The 15,003-nt window shown below is 53.2% G+C and overlaps 1 protein-coding gene across 1 annotated transcript; it reads left to right on the top strand.

Moving 5' to 3' along the window:
* The first annotated feature begins 2,669 nt into the window (after window positions 1-2,669).
* KDM8 (lysine demethylase 8) lies at window positions 2,670-14,475 on the top strand. Its single transcript, XM_019649894.1, has 8 exons — window positions 2,670-3,016; window positions 5,380-5,860; window positions 6,996-7,162; window positions 8,047-8,179; window positions 10,074-10,118; window positions 12,766-12,915; window positions 13,473-13,565; window positions 13,662-14,475. Exons 1-8 carry the CDS (start codon window positions 3,006-3,008, stop codon window positions 13,824-13,826), a joined length of 1,245 nt encoding a protein of 414 aa, XP_019505439.1. The 5' UTR covers window positions 2,670-3,005; the 3' UTR covers window positions 13,827-14,475.
* The last annotated feature ends 528 nt before the right edge of the window (window positions 14,476-15,003 follow it).

The following is a 15,003-nucleotide window of genomic DNA, read 5'->3' as shown; positions in this document are numbered from 1 at the left end:
TGAAAGCAATAGGGTTCACACTAAAAAGCTAATGCTGCCTGTGCTTGCAATCCCAAGAAAGCCTCTGATAATAAGCTAATCACATGGCATCTTAAAATCCCAGTTTGCCTCATATCAGACCAGCCCTAGAGAACTGGGAAGCTGCACACAACTTCCCCCCAAAATTAAAATCATTACAGTAAAATAAAACATACAGTGACCTAAATCTGCACTTACTACGTATAACTTGAAGAGACAAAGTCGAGTCTGTGAACATTTTAGCAGTTTCCAACACGCAAGTCACGGTGCCAAGACCCAGTCACTCATTCATTGGCACATGCCCGCTCTGGGCGCTGAGTGGAACGACGCCCCACCTTTCCCTCCTGGCTTCCATGCTGGGTGGTCCCTCACTGTGAGTCACAAAATCTTTGCTTCTGCCTTCAAGTAGCAGCCCATGAACAGAAGGACCTGAAAGCTCTCTCACACCCTTGAATCCTGCAGTGGGGAACACTACAGCAAAGGCAAGCCATTCGGCTCTAAAATCAAGTAGAAAACTCAGATCTTTCCAGGTAATCTCTGAGTAATAAGCTTTAATGAAGAGACTTTGGTGACTGTTGTTTAAACCATGGGAAAAAGTGGGAATTCACAGAAATTTATGTTCTGGCCAATCCCAACACAGGCCAGAGACCCCGTGCAGAGAACAAGATGAGGACACAGTGGCAGTAATTTCCCCAAATGGTCATCACTTGAGTCCCTGCCCTGAGGATTTTCACCATGTCTGAGCATGACCTAGGAAATTATTCACCTGTTTTTCTTTGAACCAGCTCACTTTTGGGGGGTAAATTTTGTACCATTATGTAAATGAAAAATCCAATGTCACTGGCCCTACTTAAAAGGCGTATTAGTCAAGAAAGGTCAGGCAATGCAGCAGTAACAGTGGATCCCGGAGTCCAAAGGTTTAACATGACGAATGCTGCCTGTGCGATGTGGGCTGGCTTCCTGCAGTCACTTGGCCCAGCCTAACGGCAAAGGGCATGGGAAATGTGGGGATGCGCATGCACTCCGATAAACAGTGAGATGATATGATTAAATTAGACCCACAAGGCCGTGTTGTAAGAAAGCTTTGAGCCAGAGCATTAAACAAGAAATTATCAAATGTTATAAAGTAGTAAAGACGTCTGTGCACCAAACTGAGACTGTATTCTGGACTCCAACAAAAGGACAAGGTGAGAACTCGGGAGGCAATGATTGTCACAATGTGACTCAATGTCACTGATGTCTGTCCCTGAATCAACTGAAATCATCGTCAAGAAAAACCAAACTATGGAGCTTCTCTGACAGGGAGGAAGGACATTTAAGTGACATAGGACCTTGGTGCACAACAGTGTCACTCATGTGACAGTGATACTGTTGCTGTTTGGCAAAGATGATGACACCAATGTCCCATCTCATAAGCGCTCACAATGTGACCATGACAGACCTCTACCACGAGGTACAGGAGCCCGTGTTCTCTCCCCTTGGTTCCGAGTGGGCCTGAGGTTGCAGAGGAAGTGAAACCCATGACTTCTGAGATACAAGCCAGTTGCAAGAAGCCCACCTGGTGCCAGGTCTGGGTCTTGAATACTGTCCTCTAATAACAGGGACCAGGGCTCCTTGGAGAAGCAGCGGATTCCAGACTGGGGAAACACACACACACACACACACACACACACACACACACACACACACACACACACGCACGGGGGGGGGGGGGGGGAAGCAGAGCCAAACTGAAAGAGCTCCCACAGCAGGAACAATTCAATCAATAAAATATTGTAACATGCCACTGGATTAGAAGCCAAAGTATAAAACAACCATGAGTAAACACTGATATAAATCAATGATTACATAAATAAACAAACGCGAAAATAGGCAAATGTCTCATGTGGAACGCAAGTAATTCTGTGGCTGCCCTGCCCTCAGGGAGGGAGCATAACTCCTCATTCCAAGTGTGCATGGTTTCCTTCCAGAAAACACAGCGTAAAGAAAGAGGGAGTGATGTCACAGTGGAGAGCCCTGCCAACCACACCCGCCACGTGATCAATATTAACAGCAACAGTGAACAGTCACGCTGGTGGACTGTACCCTTAATATGATCTGATGAGAGCACGTCACCTCTGGGTCTTCTCACCTCAAACCCACGACCCCAGCCTAATGAGGAAAACATCAGCAAAATCCCAATTTAGAGGCATTCTACAAAATGCCTCACTCGCACTCCTCACAACTGTCAATGTCATCAGTAACCAGGGACGTCTGAGAAACAGCCAAGGGGTTCTCAGGACAAGTGACAACTATATGTCTTTCTGGGTGGAATCCTAGGGCAGAAAAAGGACATTATGTTAAAATCAAGGAAATCTGAATACAGTTAGTTTGAGCAACACGAGAGCGCAGGCTCTACTCAGGTCTTAGACGCAGAGGGGAGGACTGCGCAGGCGTCGTGGTAAGACGCGAAGCCAGAAACGACGGCCTCTCGCGAAGGCCCTGGAGGCCCGAAAAAGCGGAGCGACCGGACAGAGCCAGCGCATGCGCTCTGAGAAGGCCGGTTCGCCGCGCTCCAACTTGACTGCGCTGCCAGGGTACAACGCTTGCGCATGCGTAGTGGATTTAGGTCCGATTTCGTTTTGCGCATGCGTGCCGCCAAGGCTGTTGCGCGCCTGCGCAGTTCTGGGTGTCGCGTTAGTGCCGCCCGAGTGTTCTTGTGCGGCCTTTTTGTTTCTCGCGTCACGGGACCGGCGGGTGGCTGCTGGCTGTCGGTCCAGGGCTGTCATCAGCCTGGAGTTAGGCCGACAGCAAACGCTTGAGCCGTCGGGTTCCGGATGTGGGCGGCCAGCAATGAAGCCCGCGGGGAGGCGCCGTGGAGGGAGGGGGTGTGAGGCCTCGGCGTGGAGAGCGGCGTGGGCACTGCCGCCCGGAGGGAGCCCGAGCTCGGGACTTGCACGCTCGGCAGGAGTGACCGCTGACCGTCCGCACGCGCTGTGCCCCGCAGGATGCAGCAGAGGTAGGTCGGCGCGCTCGGGTCACCGCCACGCCGGAGGCCGGGAGGGCGGGGTGTGGAGGCCGCATCGGCCGGGGCCCGTGCCGGTGGGTTCAGCCTTCTGGAAGGCTTCACGGGGGTCTCGTTTCCGCGGCGTCTGCGAGGCAGCGTCGTCATAAAGCCGAACAACTTGCAAAACGACCTGGGCAGCCTGCCCCGGAAAGCCGGCGTGGAAGGCGTCCCCTGACCAGCGGCTCCTGGAACAGGGCTGTTCCAGGCCATCCTGGCGCCCCGCGGGCCCCCGGGCTGTGTGATGCGGCCCAGCCCACACCCTCCGAGAAAGTCGTGTTGCCTAGCCAGCGTCGTGAACACCACTCTGGGAGGTGCTTTAGCTCTTCAGAGAGAAGAGAATTCTGGGGTGACGGCTGGCCTCCCAGAAAAGGCTTCCTCCGACCCAGAAGGAGCCCACTCGGGCTTTCACTAACCCCACCCCAAGGCCGCCTCCCGTGCGTCTCTGCCTGGAAGCTGAGTTTGTGAAGTCAGGACCTGAAGCCCTCTGGGCTGAAGGTACACCCCGGACTTGGCCCCTTTGTGTCTCAAGGGACCGGTAAGAAGGCTTTGATGAAGTTTGCAGTAGGCTGCCCTGGAAGCCAAGACAAGGCACCCAGAGGGCAGCTCATCCTGCCTGTGTCTGACCCCCTCTGCAAGACGGCCCAACAAACAGACTTTCCTGTGAGCGGTTGAGACACGGCCGCTGAGAAAAGCTGCTTTATGCAGAACCGGACCTTCCCCTGAAAGCTGTTGCGCGGCACCCTGGAAGGTCCTTGCACAACGCCGGGAGATAAGACCACAGGGCTGTTTCTATACCTGACATCTGCACCCTCACCACCTTTAAAAAAAGCCTTCTGGGACCAGTAACAGGCCTTTTAAGGCTAATATCTAACCTGACAGTGAGTGCTAAGGCCACTCAGACTTTCGCATATGGCCTATAACCAGGTAGACCGTAGGTCTCAATTTGCCTGGAATAACCTGCTTGACTTGTCCAGTCATTAAGTGCTATCTATAATCATAACTGTGAGCAGAACTTAACTACCCTGACGGTAACCCCGAGTGTGGCTTGGGGTTAATTTTCAGTGCCAGAAGCGGTAACCCCGAGTGTGGCTCGGGGTTAGGTTAATTTTCACTGTCAGAAAGCGGTAACCGCAAGCCACACTCCGATTACACTGCAGTGTCCCAGAGAAGTCCCTTATTGCTCCCTGCGATCCTGCAGTGTCCTCATGTGATCGCCGATGAGAATGCCGGCCGATGACAAATTGCAGTGTTTTTTATTTGATTACATTATTGAATAAAATTATATTATTTTTTATAATTATTTATTATAATTTATGATTTTGTGTTTCAAACTTTATCATACCTGGGATGCCTACTAGACTCTTGTTTGGAGTGATTCAAGTGAGTAATTCCTAAGAATTACAGGCCTACAATATAAAACAACAAATTTCCATTCAAAACAATGGACCGCTCTGGGTACAAAATTACTGACATAATCAGACCACCAGGGAAGTTAATACTTCTGCCTAAGGGCTGACCTGCCATCCATATGTAATGCCCAGATTAATGCCATCAATGGCACCAAGTATGGTGTTTTCCCTTCTGAATAGTTGTTACGTAATTCTAGGTTTCTTCCTGAGAACTTTAGTTCTTATTCGTTTAATAATCTAATTAAGTGCCTACTATGACCCAGACTGCGTGTAACAGGCTCTAGGGAAATGGAGAGAAATGAGACATGTTCTTGCCCTGGTATTGGAGACAGACACGTAAGCCTATGTTTGTGGTAGGCTCCACATAGAGGATCATTTAAGGTGGGCCTTAAAGGTTGGATAGGAGTTTGCCAGAGAGGGACGTTGGAGGCATTCCAGACAAGGACCACACATGTTCCTCTCTGAACAAATGCTTATCCCACTGCTTGCCTGGTATTGTGCCAGCCCTAAAGATACAGTGGTGACCCCAGACCGATGGGGGCCCTGCTCTCACAGAGTTTATGCCTAGCAGAGAAGACCACTGTTGAAGAACCATCATGGTGAGGTGTGTGTTCCAAAGGACAAGTACAGGAAGCTGTGGGAACCTACAGGGGCCAAGGCTATGTGTGCTCTCTCTCTCTCTCTCTCTCCCTATATATATATATATATATATGTATGTATGTATATGTATATGTATAAATTATATGTATGTATAAATTTAAATCTCAATGGCTGACATTTTGGCCACTGGATGTCATCACAGATCTAGCTTCCCCCGCCTCCGTTTTATTTTATGAAAATACACAGCTGTGTGTATTCAGGCGCACGACATACTGTTTTCCTGTAACTTGTCTCCTCCTCCACCAGCACTCATCAGACTGAACCGGTAGGAACAGTCCCTCTCCGGGAGGCCCTGAGGGCACTCCTGCCCCGCACTAAAGAAGAAATGAAGCTGGATTTCAGTGAGAGAGTGGAGAGGAGTGCGGTGACGCTGCTGCAGCAAGCCGCCGCCCTCTTCTATGGGGGCAGGCTGAGCGAGTGTCTGGAGGCAAGCGAGGCCATCCGTGACTACTCCTGGGAGAAGCTCAACACCGGGGCCTGGCAGGACGTGGACAAAGACTGGCGTCGGGTTTACGCCTTTGGCTGCCTTCTCCAAGTCCTGTGTCTGTGTGAGGCGCCTGGGGACGCTACCACTGTGGCCGCAGCCCTGAACGTCTGTGACATGGGGCTACTGATGGGGGCAGCCATCCTTGAGGACATCCTCATTAAAGTCGCTGCCATCCTACAGAAGCACCTCTCTGGAAAAAGGCCCGGCCCAGGCCCAGCTCAGGAGCAGCCCAGCGTAAAGGTGGGTTTGTCAGCGACCACACCTCACACTACCCCACAGTCCTATCTTCCTAGAGGTGACGAGTGAGCTCTCCCTGGGGTGAGGCCTCGGCCTGCTGACCTCTCTGGCTAAAAACAGCATATTCCCTTGGTTTGGAAATGGAGCAGCTCCATCTAGGAATTTTCTCTATTTTTTTTTCTTCCAGTTTCTGCAGCAGCAGTGCCCTTCAGGAGAGAGGAAGGGTGGAAGCTTTGTGGTTCCCGCAACAGTCCAAGGGGAGTGTGTGGGTGACCACTGCAGCCAACTAGCCCATCTTATGCAGTTTCCCTTGGCCAGCTGGTCAATCCCCCCTTTCGATTCTTGCACGCATCCCTCCTGGTATTTAAGTACGCGTGCCAGAGGGTACCCTAAGACGCTGAGCATGGGTCCCTGAGGAGACTCAAATTCAGTGCTGACACGCAGGCCTCACGATAGCTCTGGGTAGGTGTGTTCACGAGGAGGAAACAGGTCAAATCAAGTGTTGGAAAATGTGTTACCTCCTAATTTTAAAAAAGTGCAAAAAGAGTGAGGCAGCCATTTTTGGCTATGAAATTGTCTGTCGAGGTTTTATATAACGCCTTGGAGCTAAGGACATGGTGTGTTGGTTGACCTGACTGAGGGAAGGGCAAACATGTAGATCAAGGGATAGGTGCTTGTGCCCTTTCCCATGCTAAGCTGTCCCGAGGGCACATGGAGGTGGCTTCATGCCCAGGGTGTTGACCGTGGGGTGGCTGGTGTTGGGCAGTGCTGGTAGCTGAGGGGCTGAGAGCTCGGACTCTGGAGCCAGCATGCTGGAAAGGTGCGAAAGGAACACACGGTCATGACAAAGAATGCTCTTCTGTTAGATGGTCGGGTTTGGGGGAGGAAGTTTTCCTCTCTTGCGGAATTTCTATGCAGCAGCATATTGCTTTATAATTGAACAAGTATTTTAAGTGAATTGGTAAAGAAAAAGCATCTTGCTGTCATGAGAAGCAAGCAGTGGTAGTAGCCGCGGTAATGACAACCATGCTAACTATCATGGGAGTGACGACACCCCAGCTCGCCTAACACTGATGCAAATGCCCCTATTTCTGACTGTCTGCGGTGGTTGCCATTTTCTCATTTTGTTTTTAAACAGAAAGCCAGGAAAGAGCATGCTTTGGTTCCAAACATGAGGTCAGAAAGAGCGATCTCCCGGCTTCACTGCCCGTCCCTGCAGTATTTCAGGGAGCATCATTTGGTCCCAGAGAGGCCTGTGATCTTGGAAGGTGTGGCTGACCATTGGCCGTGCATGAAGAAGTGGAGGTGGGTGGCTGCTGAGGGCCACGGGGCTCACCTTCCCATCTTAGTGTCCCCAATGGCTCCCTGCACTGCTTGTCTCACCATCCCCAAGTAAACACAGTGACATGTAAAAACGTCACTGCCATCCCTGGGAGGGCTCTAGCAGTGGCCCAGCAGCGTATCTTGTGCAGCTTTGCAGGGTCTCGGGGATTCTGTGGAATCTTGGGGTCCCAGGGCTTCCCAGTGGGAGTAACAGACAGCCGCCTCCCACTCCGTGGGCCTCCGGGCCCTTGGGTAGCCTTGTCCTCACACTTGGGGAGGTCAGGCCGGGCAGCTAGAGAGTGGTCGCAGCGCTATGGCGGTGCGGTGTCTAAGGAGGGTTGCCGAGTCAACCTGTATTGTTGTGGTTTTGTAGAGGGGTGGTTCCCATTGACACTGACCACAAGAGTCGTCCCAGCAAGTGTGCATTGTGTGTGACTGCATGCCAGTGCCAAGAAGGGTGCTGCCATGTTGTCTTTGTCTTTATCCTCCCTGGTTCCCACAGGACAGGCACAGTCATCACCCCCACTTTGCAAATGGGAAACAAGGGCTCAACTTCCCGAGGACCCACTGGTCAGTGCCAGGCCACCAGAGTCCAGACCCCAGGCCCCTTACCACCACTATATGGTCGGCCACTTACTCAGCTTAGTGACAGGCATGCAAAGACACAGTTGGATGGCTCTTGACAAGCAGGAAATAGAGCCACCAGTGACAACTGGCAGCTTTGTCACTGCCTGCAAAGCTGCACAGCGCCAGGTGGGCAGGTGACCACCTGGTGATGAGTGGGAACCAGTGTGACTCACATTAACCATAGGGTCCAGTGAGCGTTAGCAGTAGTGGTGACAGTGACAACACGTGTTTCCTAACAGTGTGGAATACATCCAGGAAGTCGCTGGCTGCCGCACCGTCCCCGTGGAACTCGGCTCCAGGTACACAGATGAGGAATGGTCCCAGAGACTGATGACGGTCAGTGAGTTCATCGGCAAGTACATCCTGGGTGAGGTATGTCCCTGAGTCCTTTCTCTGAACACTCACAGGGGACAACACATTACATTTGGGCAAAGAACCATACGTCGCACTGGAAGGTTTTGGAACGGTCAGTGTTTCGGTCAGCAGGCTGGCCAGTGTGAGGAGGGCAGGCTGCTGGGCAGGCAGGTGGGCAGACATGACATGACAGACCCATTCCAAAAACCTTTTTGTCATGTGTTTCCGTGGTTTTGGGTGGATTCTGAGATCGTGCACCCATCACCACTGTCTCATTCTGCACATTTTCATCACTGCAGAAGAAACCTCATACTAATTACTGGCCACCCCGATTCCCCACGGCCACCAGCCCCAGGCAACCATTGATCTGCTTCCCATCTGTGCTGTACCTGTTCTGGACGGGTCATATGAATAGAGTCACACACTGTGGCCTCCTGGTCTGGCTTCTCCCTGAGCTTCATGTGCTCAAGGTCCATCCACGCTGGAGCAGGTGCCCAGCCGAGTGACACTGCCGTGTGTGCGTGCAGCATTTTGCTTACCCGCTCACTCACTGGTGGACGGACATCCGAATGTGTGTACTCCTGGCGATTGTGACCAGTGCTGCTGTGGACATTCCTGTACGAGATTCTGTGTGGACATGTCTTCGTGTCCTGGGTGTACACTCATGGTGGAATTGTGGGTTGCATATAACTGCGTTCAGCCTTCTGTGGCTCTCGGCTGTTCCCACAGCAGCTGCAGCACTCTGTCAGGTCAGAGACTCAGCAGTCCAGGCAGGGGTGTTTCCTGTCCTGGCCATGTTTGCAGAGGCTACAGGTTATCTACCCGGATCGTCTGTTGGCTGGGAAGGAGTAGGTGCACAGACCCGCGTCTGTGAGACTTCAGCAGCAACAAAGCTTCGCACCTCGTCCACGCCCCCTGCAGGCTGTGCCCCAGGCAGTCGGCTGGCACAGACACGGTACAGCTCTGATGGGATTGGTCACGTGTTCAGGCCAGTGACCATGGGGCTAACCACTTCTTCCGTTGGTCTTCTCAGCATTTTGGCTGAACTGAGGGGCCACTCCTAAACGTCCAGCCTCCATCGGGGTGCACAGACGTCTTTCCTGCTTCCTGGGCACTCCTCCCCTGCCCCTGTCTGCTCAGCTCCATCACCTGCAGGCCTGGACGAGGGGGCCGTGGACGAGAGGCACACGGTGCTGCATTGTCCACCTCTGCTTGTCAGTGAACCTGCTGGCAAGCCTGTGCCAGCGCCCTCTGCTGGGGAGAAGCCTGCTGCCCAGAGAGAGGCCTCAGCAGGGGCAGTTTGTGATCTGGGCAGAATTGGCTTTGGATTCAGGCGAAGAAGCACTAAGGCACACTGGCCTTTTCTGGCTGTGTGTGCTGGGCTACTTACTTAACCTTTTGGGTCCTCAGGGCTCTGACTTGTGATAGGTTAGGGTTGGTTGGGGTTAGAGCTTACTAACGCCGACCTCACAGGGTCCTTGCGAGAGTGAAACATGAAGCTGTCGGCACCGTGTGCTCAGCAGCACTCAGTCACCGTCGGCGGTTAGTGTCCTCTGCGGCAGGACGTCTGGGAGGGGCGCGGTCATGTCACATCCGGCTATGCCCAGTGCTTAGCACAGGGTCTGACGTTCTATAAACTCCCAGTGATGTTTGTCGGAAAGGGGGTGGAGGAGGGAGTACGGCAAGACACAGGTTCTCGGGAAATCCTGGAGGAACCTTCCTTACGTCAACACTGTCCAAAGCCCAACTCCATTGGGGAGGGGTACCCCAGCGTCCATCCACTGCACCCCACCTGAGCCTTACAGGAGGGGCTCCTGGGTAGCTGTCGCAGGCTGGGGCAGGACCACGTGGAGGGTGTCGTCAGCACTAACGGGCTTTCTGTGTAACCACTGTTTTTTCTCCTGTGGATTAGACAAAGGACATCGGGTACCTGGCCCAGCACCAGCTCTTTGACCAGGTAAGTCTGATACCACGCTCCTCTGTCCTCCACCCTCTCACCTCCCCTGCCCTCTTCCTGGGCTGTGACCCCAAAGGGTCTCGTTCACCACCCACTGGTCTGCTCCCTGCAGTGAGCAGGGCGGCGCATTGAGCATCGCCAGCATCCAGCTAGAGAGCAGGTGGAGAGCAAGCAAGGCCACCAGGCCTGAGAACTTGGGCATTGGGGCACGGGGAGGTCACAAGCATCGAGGTGACCACCAGGGATGGAGTCAGAAGTCCAGGTATGGTCAGAATTGGGGGAGGGTTCCCAGGGAGCCAGGCAAGGGTAGCAGGCTAAGAAGGGGAGGTTCTAATTGATCAGGCCCCTCCTATGTGATCCCTGACCTCAGTCACATGGTGCACATCCTCCCAGGGGACCCTTGAAGCCACTGGTAAACTTGGCTCCAGTGCTAAAGCAGTCATCTTCTAATTCTCTAGAACTAGAGGAAGCTGGTTTAGGAGAAGGAAGGCAAAGTTCACGATTATTTTGAAGACATTTGCCTCATGGCCACCTTGGTCTTCAGAGCACCTCTGGAAGGTCTGAGCAGCTTGGGGCGTCACGTGGGGACACAAGGCAGAGGGGTTCCTGGCCGGTCTCTGGCCGGTTTCCAGGATGGTCCTCGACCCTTGAAGCCCAGTGGCTCCCACCCAAAATCTCTTACTGTCCCTCCTCCCAGGGATCCCATGTTTTAGTAGATTTTGCCACCATACTAGGCCTGCCCTCAACTATCAGTCACATCTTGGGAGCATTTCCTCTTGGGGTCTCTTGAGTCGTTGGCCAGTGGTTCTGGTTATAACCATCTAGTCAACCAGTCACATTTCAGAAATCCTGATGATGTCATTGGAAGCCAGTCAGCTTCTCAGCACTCCAGGGGCAGGTCTTCTGTAATCCCAGGGGAGATGCATCCTTGATCCTGGTCTCTGGTCATGGGAACTGAGGTTCCCAGAGGACTTTTGGGATCTTGGAGGCAGCCTGAGGACCCCACAGCCCAGGGCTGCGTTTCTGTCTATGTGGGCGGAGTCTGGGCCCGGGGCCCCTATAGAACATTCCAGCTGTGGCTCATGGTCAGTGCTTCCCGCTCCAGCAGCCTGAGCTCAGGAGCTGCTCCTGAACAAATGGCCAATGCAGGCTGCCTGCACGTCCCCCTTCAGACCAGGAGTAGAAATACCCAAGTAAGGCAGCACAGAGGTCCCCCAAAATCTCTTAAAGTTAAAACTACCCTGGGTTCAGAGATTGTCCCCCAGAGGCTTGGGAGGAATCCAGATGCCCTGAGGGCTATCGGTCAGGAGTTGGGTTCTGTCAGGGTGACCACCGCAGCCCCGCCCGGCCCTGAACCTCCAAGACTGCCTCCTGGGCTGGCAGATGGCCCTTAAGCTTTGGGAAATAAAGTAGAAACAGGTCTGGTCCCTAAAAGGATCACAGGTGTAAAGCCATCATGGTCAATCTAGCTGTGAGCATAAACTGGGCTGAGCTTGGACTGAAAATGTCCAGAGGTGGGCTGCCCCTCACAGCACCTCCCAGCACCTCCTCAGGCATCACTGGCTGTGGACACAAACGCTGTGTGACCACTGCAGTTTTTAAAAGGAGGCAGCCAAGAATCCACGCCTTGGCGATAGGTGTCCTTTGTCGTCCGTCCCGAGGCAGCAATGTGAGACGGCTCTGTCCACAAGAGGGTGTGGGTGTGGGAGGTAGGGTCAAACATGGTGATAGCAGACACCGCTGGTGCCTGCTTTCTCCGCCCTGAGTGGCCACATCATAGCCTCCCTGAGGTCTCTGCCCCCTCTCCCCCCACACACACACACGTGTGCAGCACAAGTTCACTTGCAACTGAGTCACAAATGTGAAACTTCTGAAGACTTCCCTAGCACAGCTTGCTGTCTTAACGGTTTTACCACTTGGCCCGCCAGCAGCCCTGCGAGAGGGCACCACCTCCTCCCCACCACTGGGGTCTTACCTTTCCAATCTTTGCTGGTTTGATTAGCAGGAAATGATGACAGTTAATTTGGATTCCTTTTGCTCATGGGACTGAACCTCTTCCTTTGTTCAAATTCATTTTCATTGGATTACCTCGATTTGGTGCTTTGACTGTGTTCGTTTTATGTATTGGGATCCTTATAATGTGTGTATTCTATACACTAATCCTCATTTACCACAGTTGGTTCAAGTAGGTTTCCTAGTCATTTGGTCTTTACATTAACAGTTAAAATGTGTCAGTTGTCATTGTTTCACCATTTAGTAAATTTGGGAAATCTTCCCCACACAGATTTGATAGTCAACCCCATTTTCTTTTTGTTTTTCCCTTAACTTGATGTTTTAAAATAATTAACTCTTCAACATAAAAAAAATAATTAACTCCTTAACATAAACCTGGTTTATGTTTTAAGTACAAAGCACTAGTATCAGGTTTTTTAAAAAGAAAACAAAACAAAAAAAATGCACAGGACATGGAAACCTGGAACTGAAATTACGACTTTTCCTTGGTAACCATCTGTTTTCACCTTCCTGTGCCCCTACACGTGGACAGTTGTATTGTCACACGAGAGGACAGTGTCTGTCAGCTGACTTCCGGGCTGGCATGTCCCACAGGCCTGGCCTCATCCTTCCACGTCTGCTCTGACACCCACAGATCCCAGAGCTGAAGCAGGACATCAGCGTCCCCGACTACTGCTGCCTGGGCGACGGGGAGGACGAGGACATCACCATCAATGCCTGGTTTGGGCCCCCAGGCACTGTGTCGCCCCTTCACCAGGACCCCCAGCAGAACTTCCTAGTCCAGGTTGGAGTCACTGCAGAGCACCGTCCCCTCCCAATCGGGCTGGGTGTCAGGACGGGATGCAGTGAGGGATGCCCGCCTTGAGACCCATCTCACAGTGAGGCTGGCCGCTCGGCCACTGCAGGGCTCTCCTGGGACCCGGATGAGGAGCACCTTGTAAACCCATCTGGCTTTTCCTAAGCAAAGGGTTTACAACAGGGAGTGAGCTTCCAGCCAAGCGGACCAGTCCACAGAGGCAGACTGCCCGAGTGGACACCGGCTCTGTCACCTGTCAGCTTTGTGAACCCGGGCAATCCATGTCCTTGCCTGTCACAGGGGTGATGACAAACCACCTCTGAGGGTGGCTGCCTGGTCTCTGGTCATGGGAAGTGCTAATTGCTGTTGGCTACAGGAGCAAATTTATGGACTTGTGTCTGGAGGGAGCACCCCAAATGTGTGTGGTGGTGATAGGCTAATGGGGCGCAGTGCACAGCATGTGGAATAGCATGTGGGGGGGTGGCATGGGCAGTGAGGCCACCAGCCCACCAACTAACTGACCGACAAGGTCGCTGTTTTCCCAGGTGATCGGGAGGAAGTACATCCGGCTGTACTCCCCGCGCGAGTCAGACGCCTTATACCCTCACAGCACGCACCTTCTGCACAACACGAGCCAGGTGGGCAGGCAGGACCTGGTGTGGCATCATGGCTTCCCTCCCACCCCACCCGTGTCCGTATGGAGACTGGACAGGTGACCCCTCTGCCCTCTGCAGGTTGACGTGGAGAACCCTGACTTGGAGCGGTTCCCTAGGTTTGCTGAGGCCCCATTCCTGTCCTGCGTGCTGTGTCCTGGAGAGGTCCTCTTCATCCCGGCTAAGTGCTGGCACTATGTGCGCGCCCTGGATTTGAGCTTCTCTGTCAGCTTCTGGTGGTCATAGCCAGCGCCCCGTCCCCGGCACCCAGCCCTAGGCGTCCTGTGGCCTGCAGTGCTGGGGAACCGGCAGCAACCTGGGCTCTGGGGTTGTGTCACCACAGAGGGTTCAAGAGCTTGGGCAATGTCACTATCTTAACCACTGTGATTGTCACATATATTTGTCACGGCCACAGTGCCATCTCTGGAGAGAGACGGGCGTGGCCGTGGTCACAGGAGGGTCCCTAACGGCTGCTGGACAGCTCAGACCTCTGCTGGGAAGGTTTCTGTGGTCCTTGCTGAGGTGTATCCTGCCGGCACAGGGTTGTGTGCATCTTCTCAGCTTGTTCCCAAAGCAGAAACCCCCCCCCTCCCTGGTCACTGCTCTCCTGAGAGAGGCCCAGGCTTCGGCCTTTCCATAGTGTTTCTTTTGTTTGTGTTTGACCATTAAGACTCTCCCCAGACTGGAGATGGGCGTGTCCCAAAAGCTGGCACCTCAACAGCCCCGGCCTTGCCCCCTGGGACAGTCAGCCCAGTAACATTTCTGCAGCGTTGTCTCTGTCTGACAACGCTCATCACACCAGTGACCAGGAGGTCAAGCACAACCTGTTTCAGGCCAATCGTAAAGGAGATTTTAAAAGCTAATAAACCTCAAAAAAGTTTCTCTCTTTACTACACACAGTAGTCTATGAATGCCAGTGGCACTTCTGGTCACCAAATGTGTGGGGGACGGGGGTGTCCACACCAATTGTGTGACATCGGCTGGGTGACCTACAATTTACAATTCTGACACTGCCTGGAGACAGTGTGCGTCCCACAAGACTGCTGTGACAACAGCATGTCCCAGGGAGCAGGCAATCTGAGGCAGGGGGCATTCACCGTTCTGGCAGCTGGCAGGAGTTTTGAGATGGTCACTGAGGAGCAGGGTCTGGAAGGACACAGGAACTGACCAGGCAAAGGAGAGTGGGCCTGGAGGCAGAGGGAACAGTCCCAGGGTGGAACAGTAAGTGGCACAGGATGAGTCCAGGGTGCCCAGCTCAGACTGACGTAAGCACAGAACCAGGCAGACCCATGGGCTCCACCGTGAGAGGTGCTACAGGGGACCTCAGGCTTCCCTCCGGCCCTGTCACCCTGCTGTTGTGGCCATGGTTCCTTCTTTCCCCTCGTGCAGCTTGGCCTCCTGCCAGGGGAGGTGGGGGGGGGGG

The sequence above is a fragment of the Hipposideros armiger genome, unplaced genomic scaffold, assembly GCF_001890085.2.
Source record: "Hipposideros armiger isolate ML-2016 unplaced genomic scaffold, ASM189008v1 scaffold_135, whole genome shotgun sequence".
Classification (NCBI taxonomy): domain Eukaryota; kingdom Metazoa; phylum Chordata; class Mammalia; order Chiroptera; family Hipposideridae; genus Hipposideros; species Hipposideros armiger.
Note: the sequence above shows the minus strand (reverse complement) of the source record. Positions and strands in the feature narration are given on the sequence as shown.

Coding starts and splice junctions, on each gene's coding strand:
- KDM8 (XM_019649894.1), top strand. Junction 8,180..10,073: donor GCAAGTACATCCTGGGTGAG/GTATGTCCCTGA, acceptor CCTGTGGATTAG/ACAAAGGACATCGGGTACCT. Junction 12,916..13,472: donor AGCAGAACTTCCTAGTCCAG/GTTGGAGTCACT, acceptor CTGTTTTCCCAG/GTGATCGGGAGGAAGTACAT.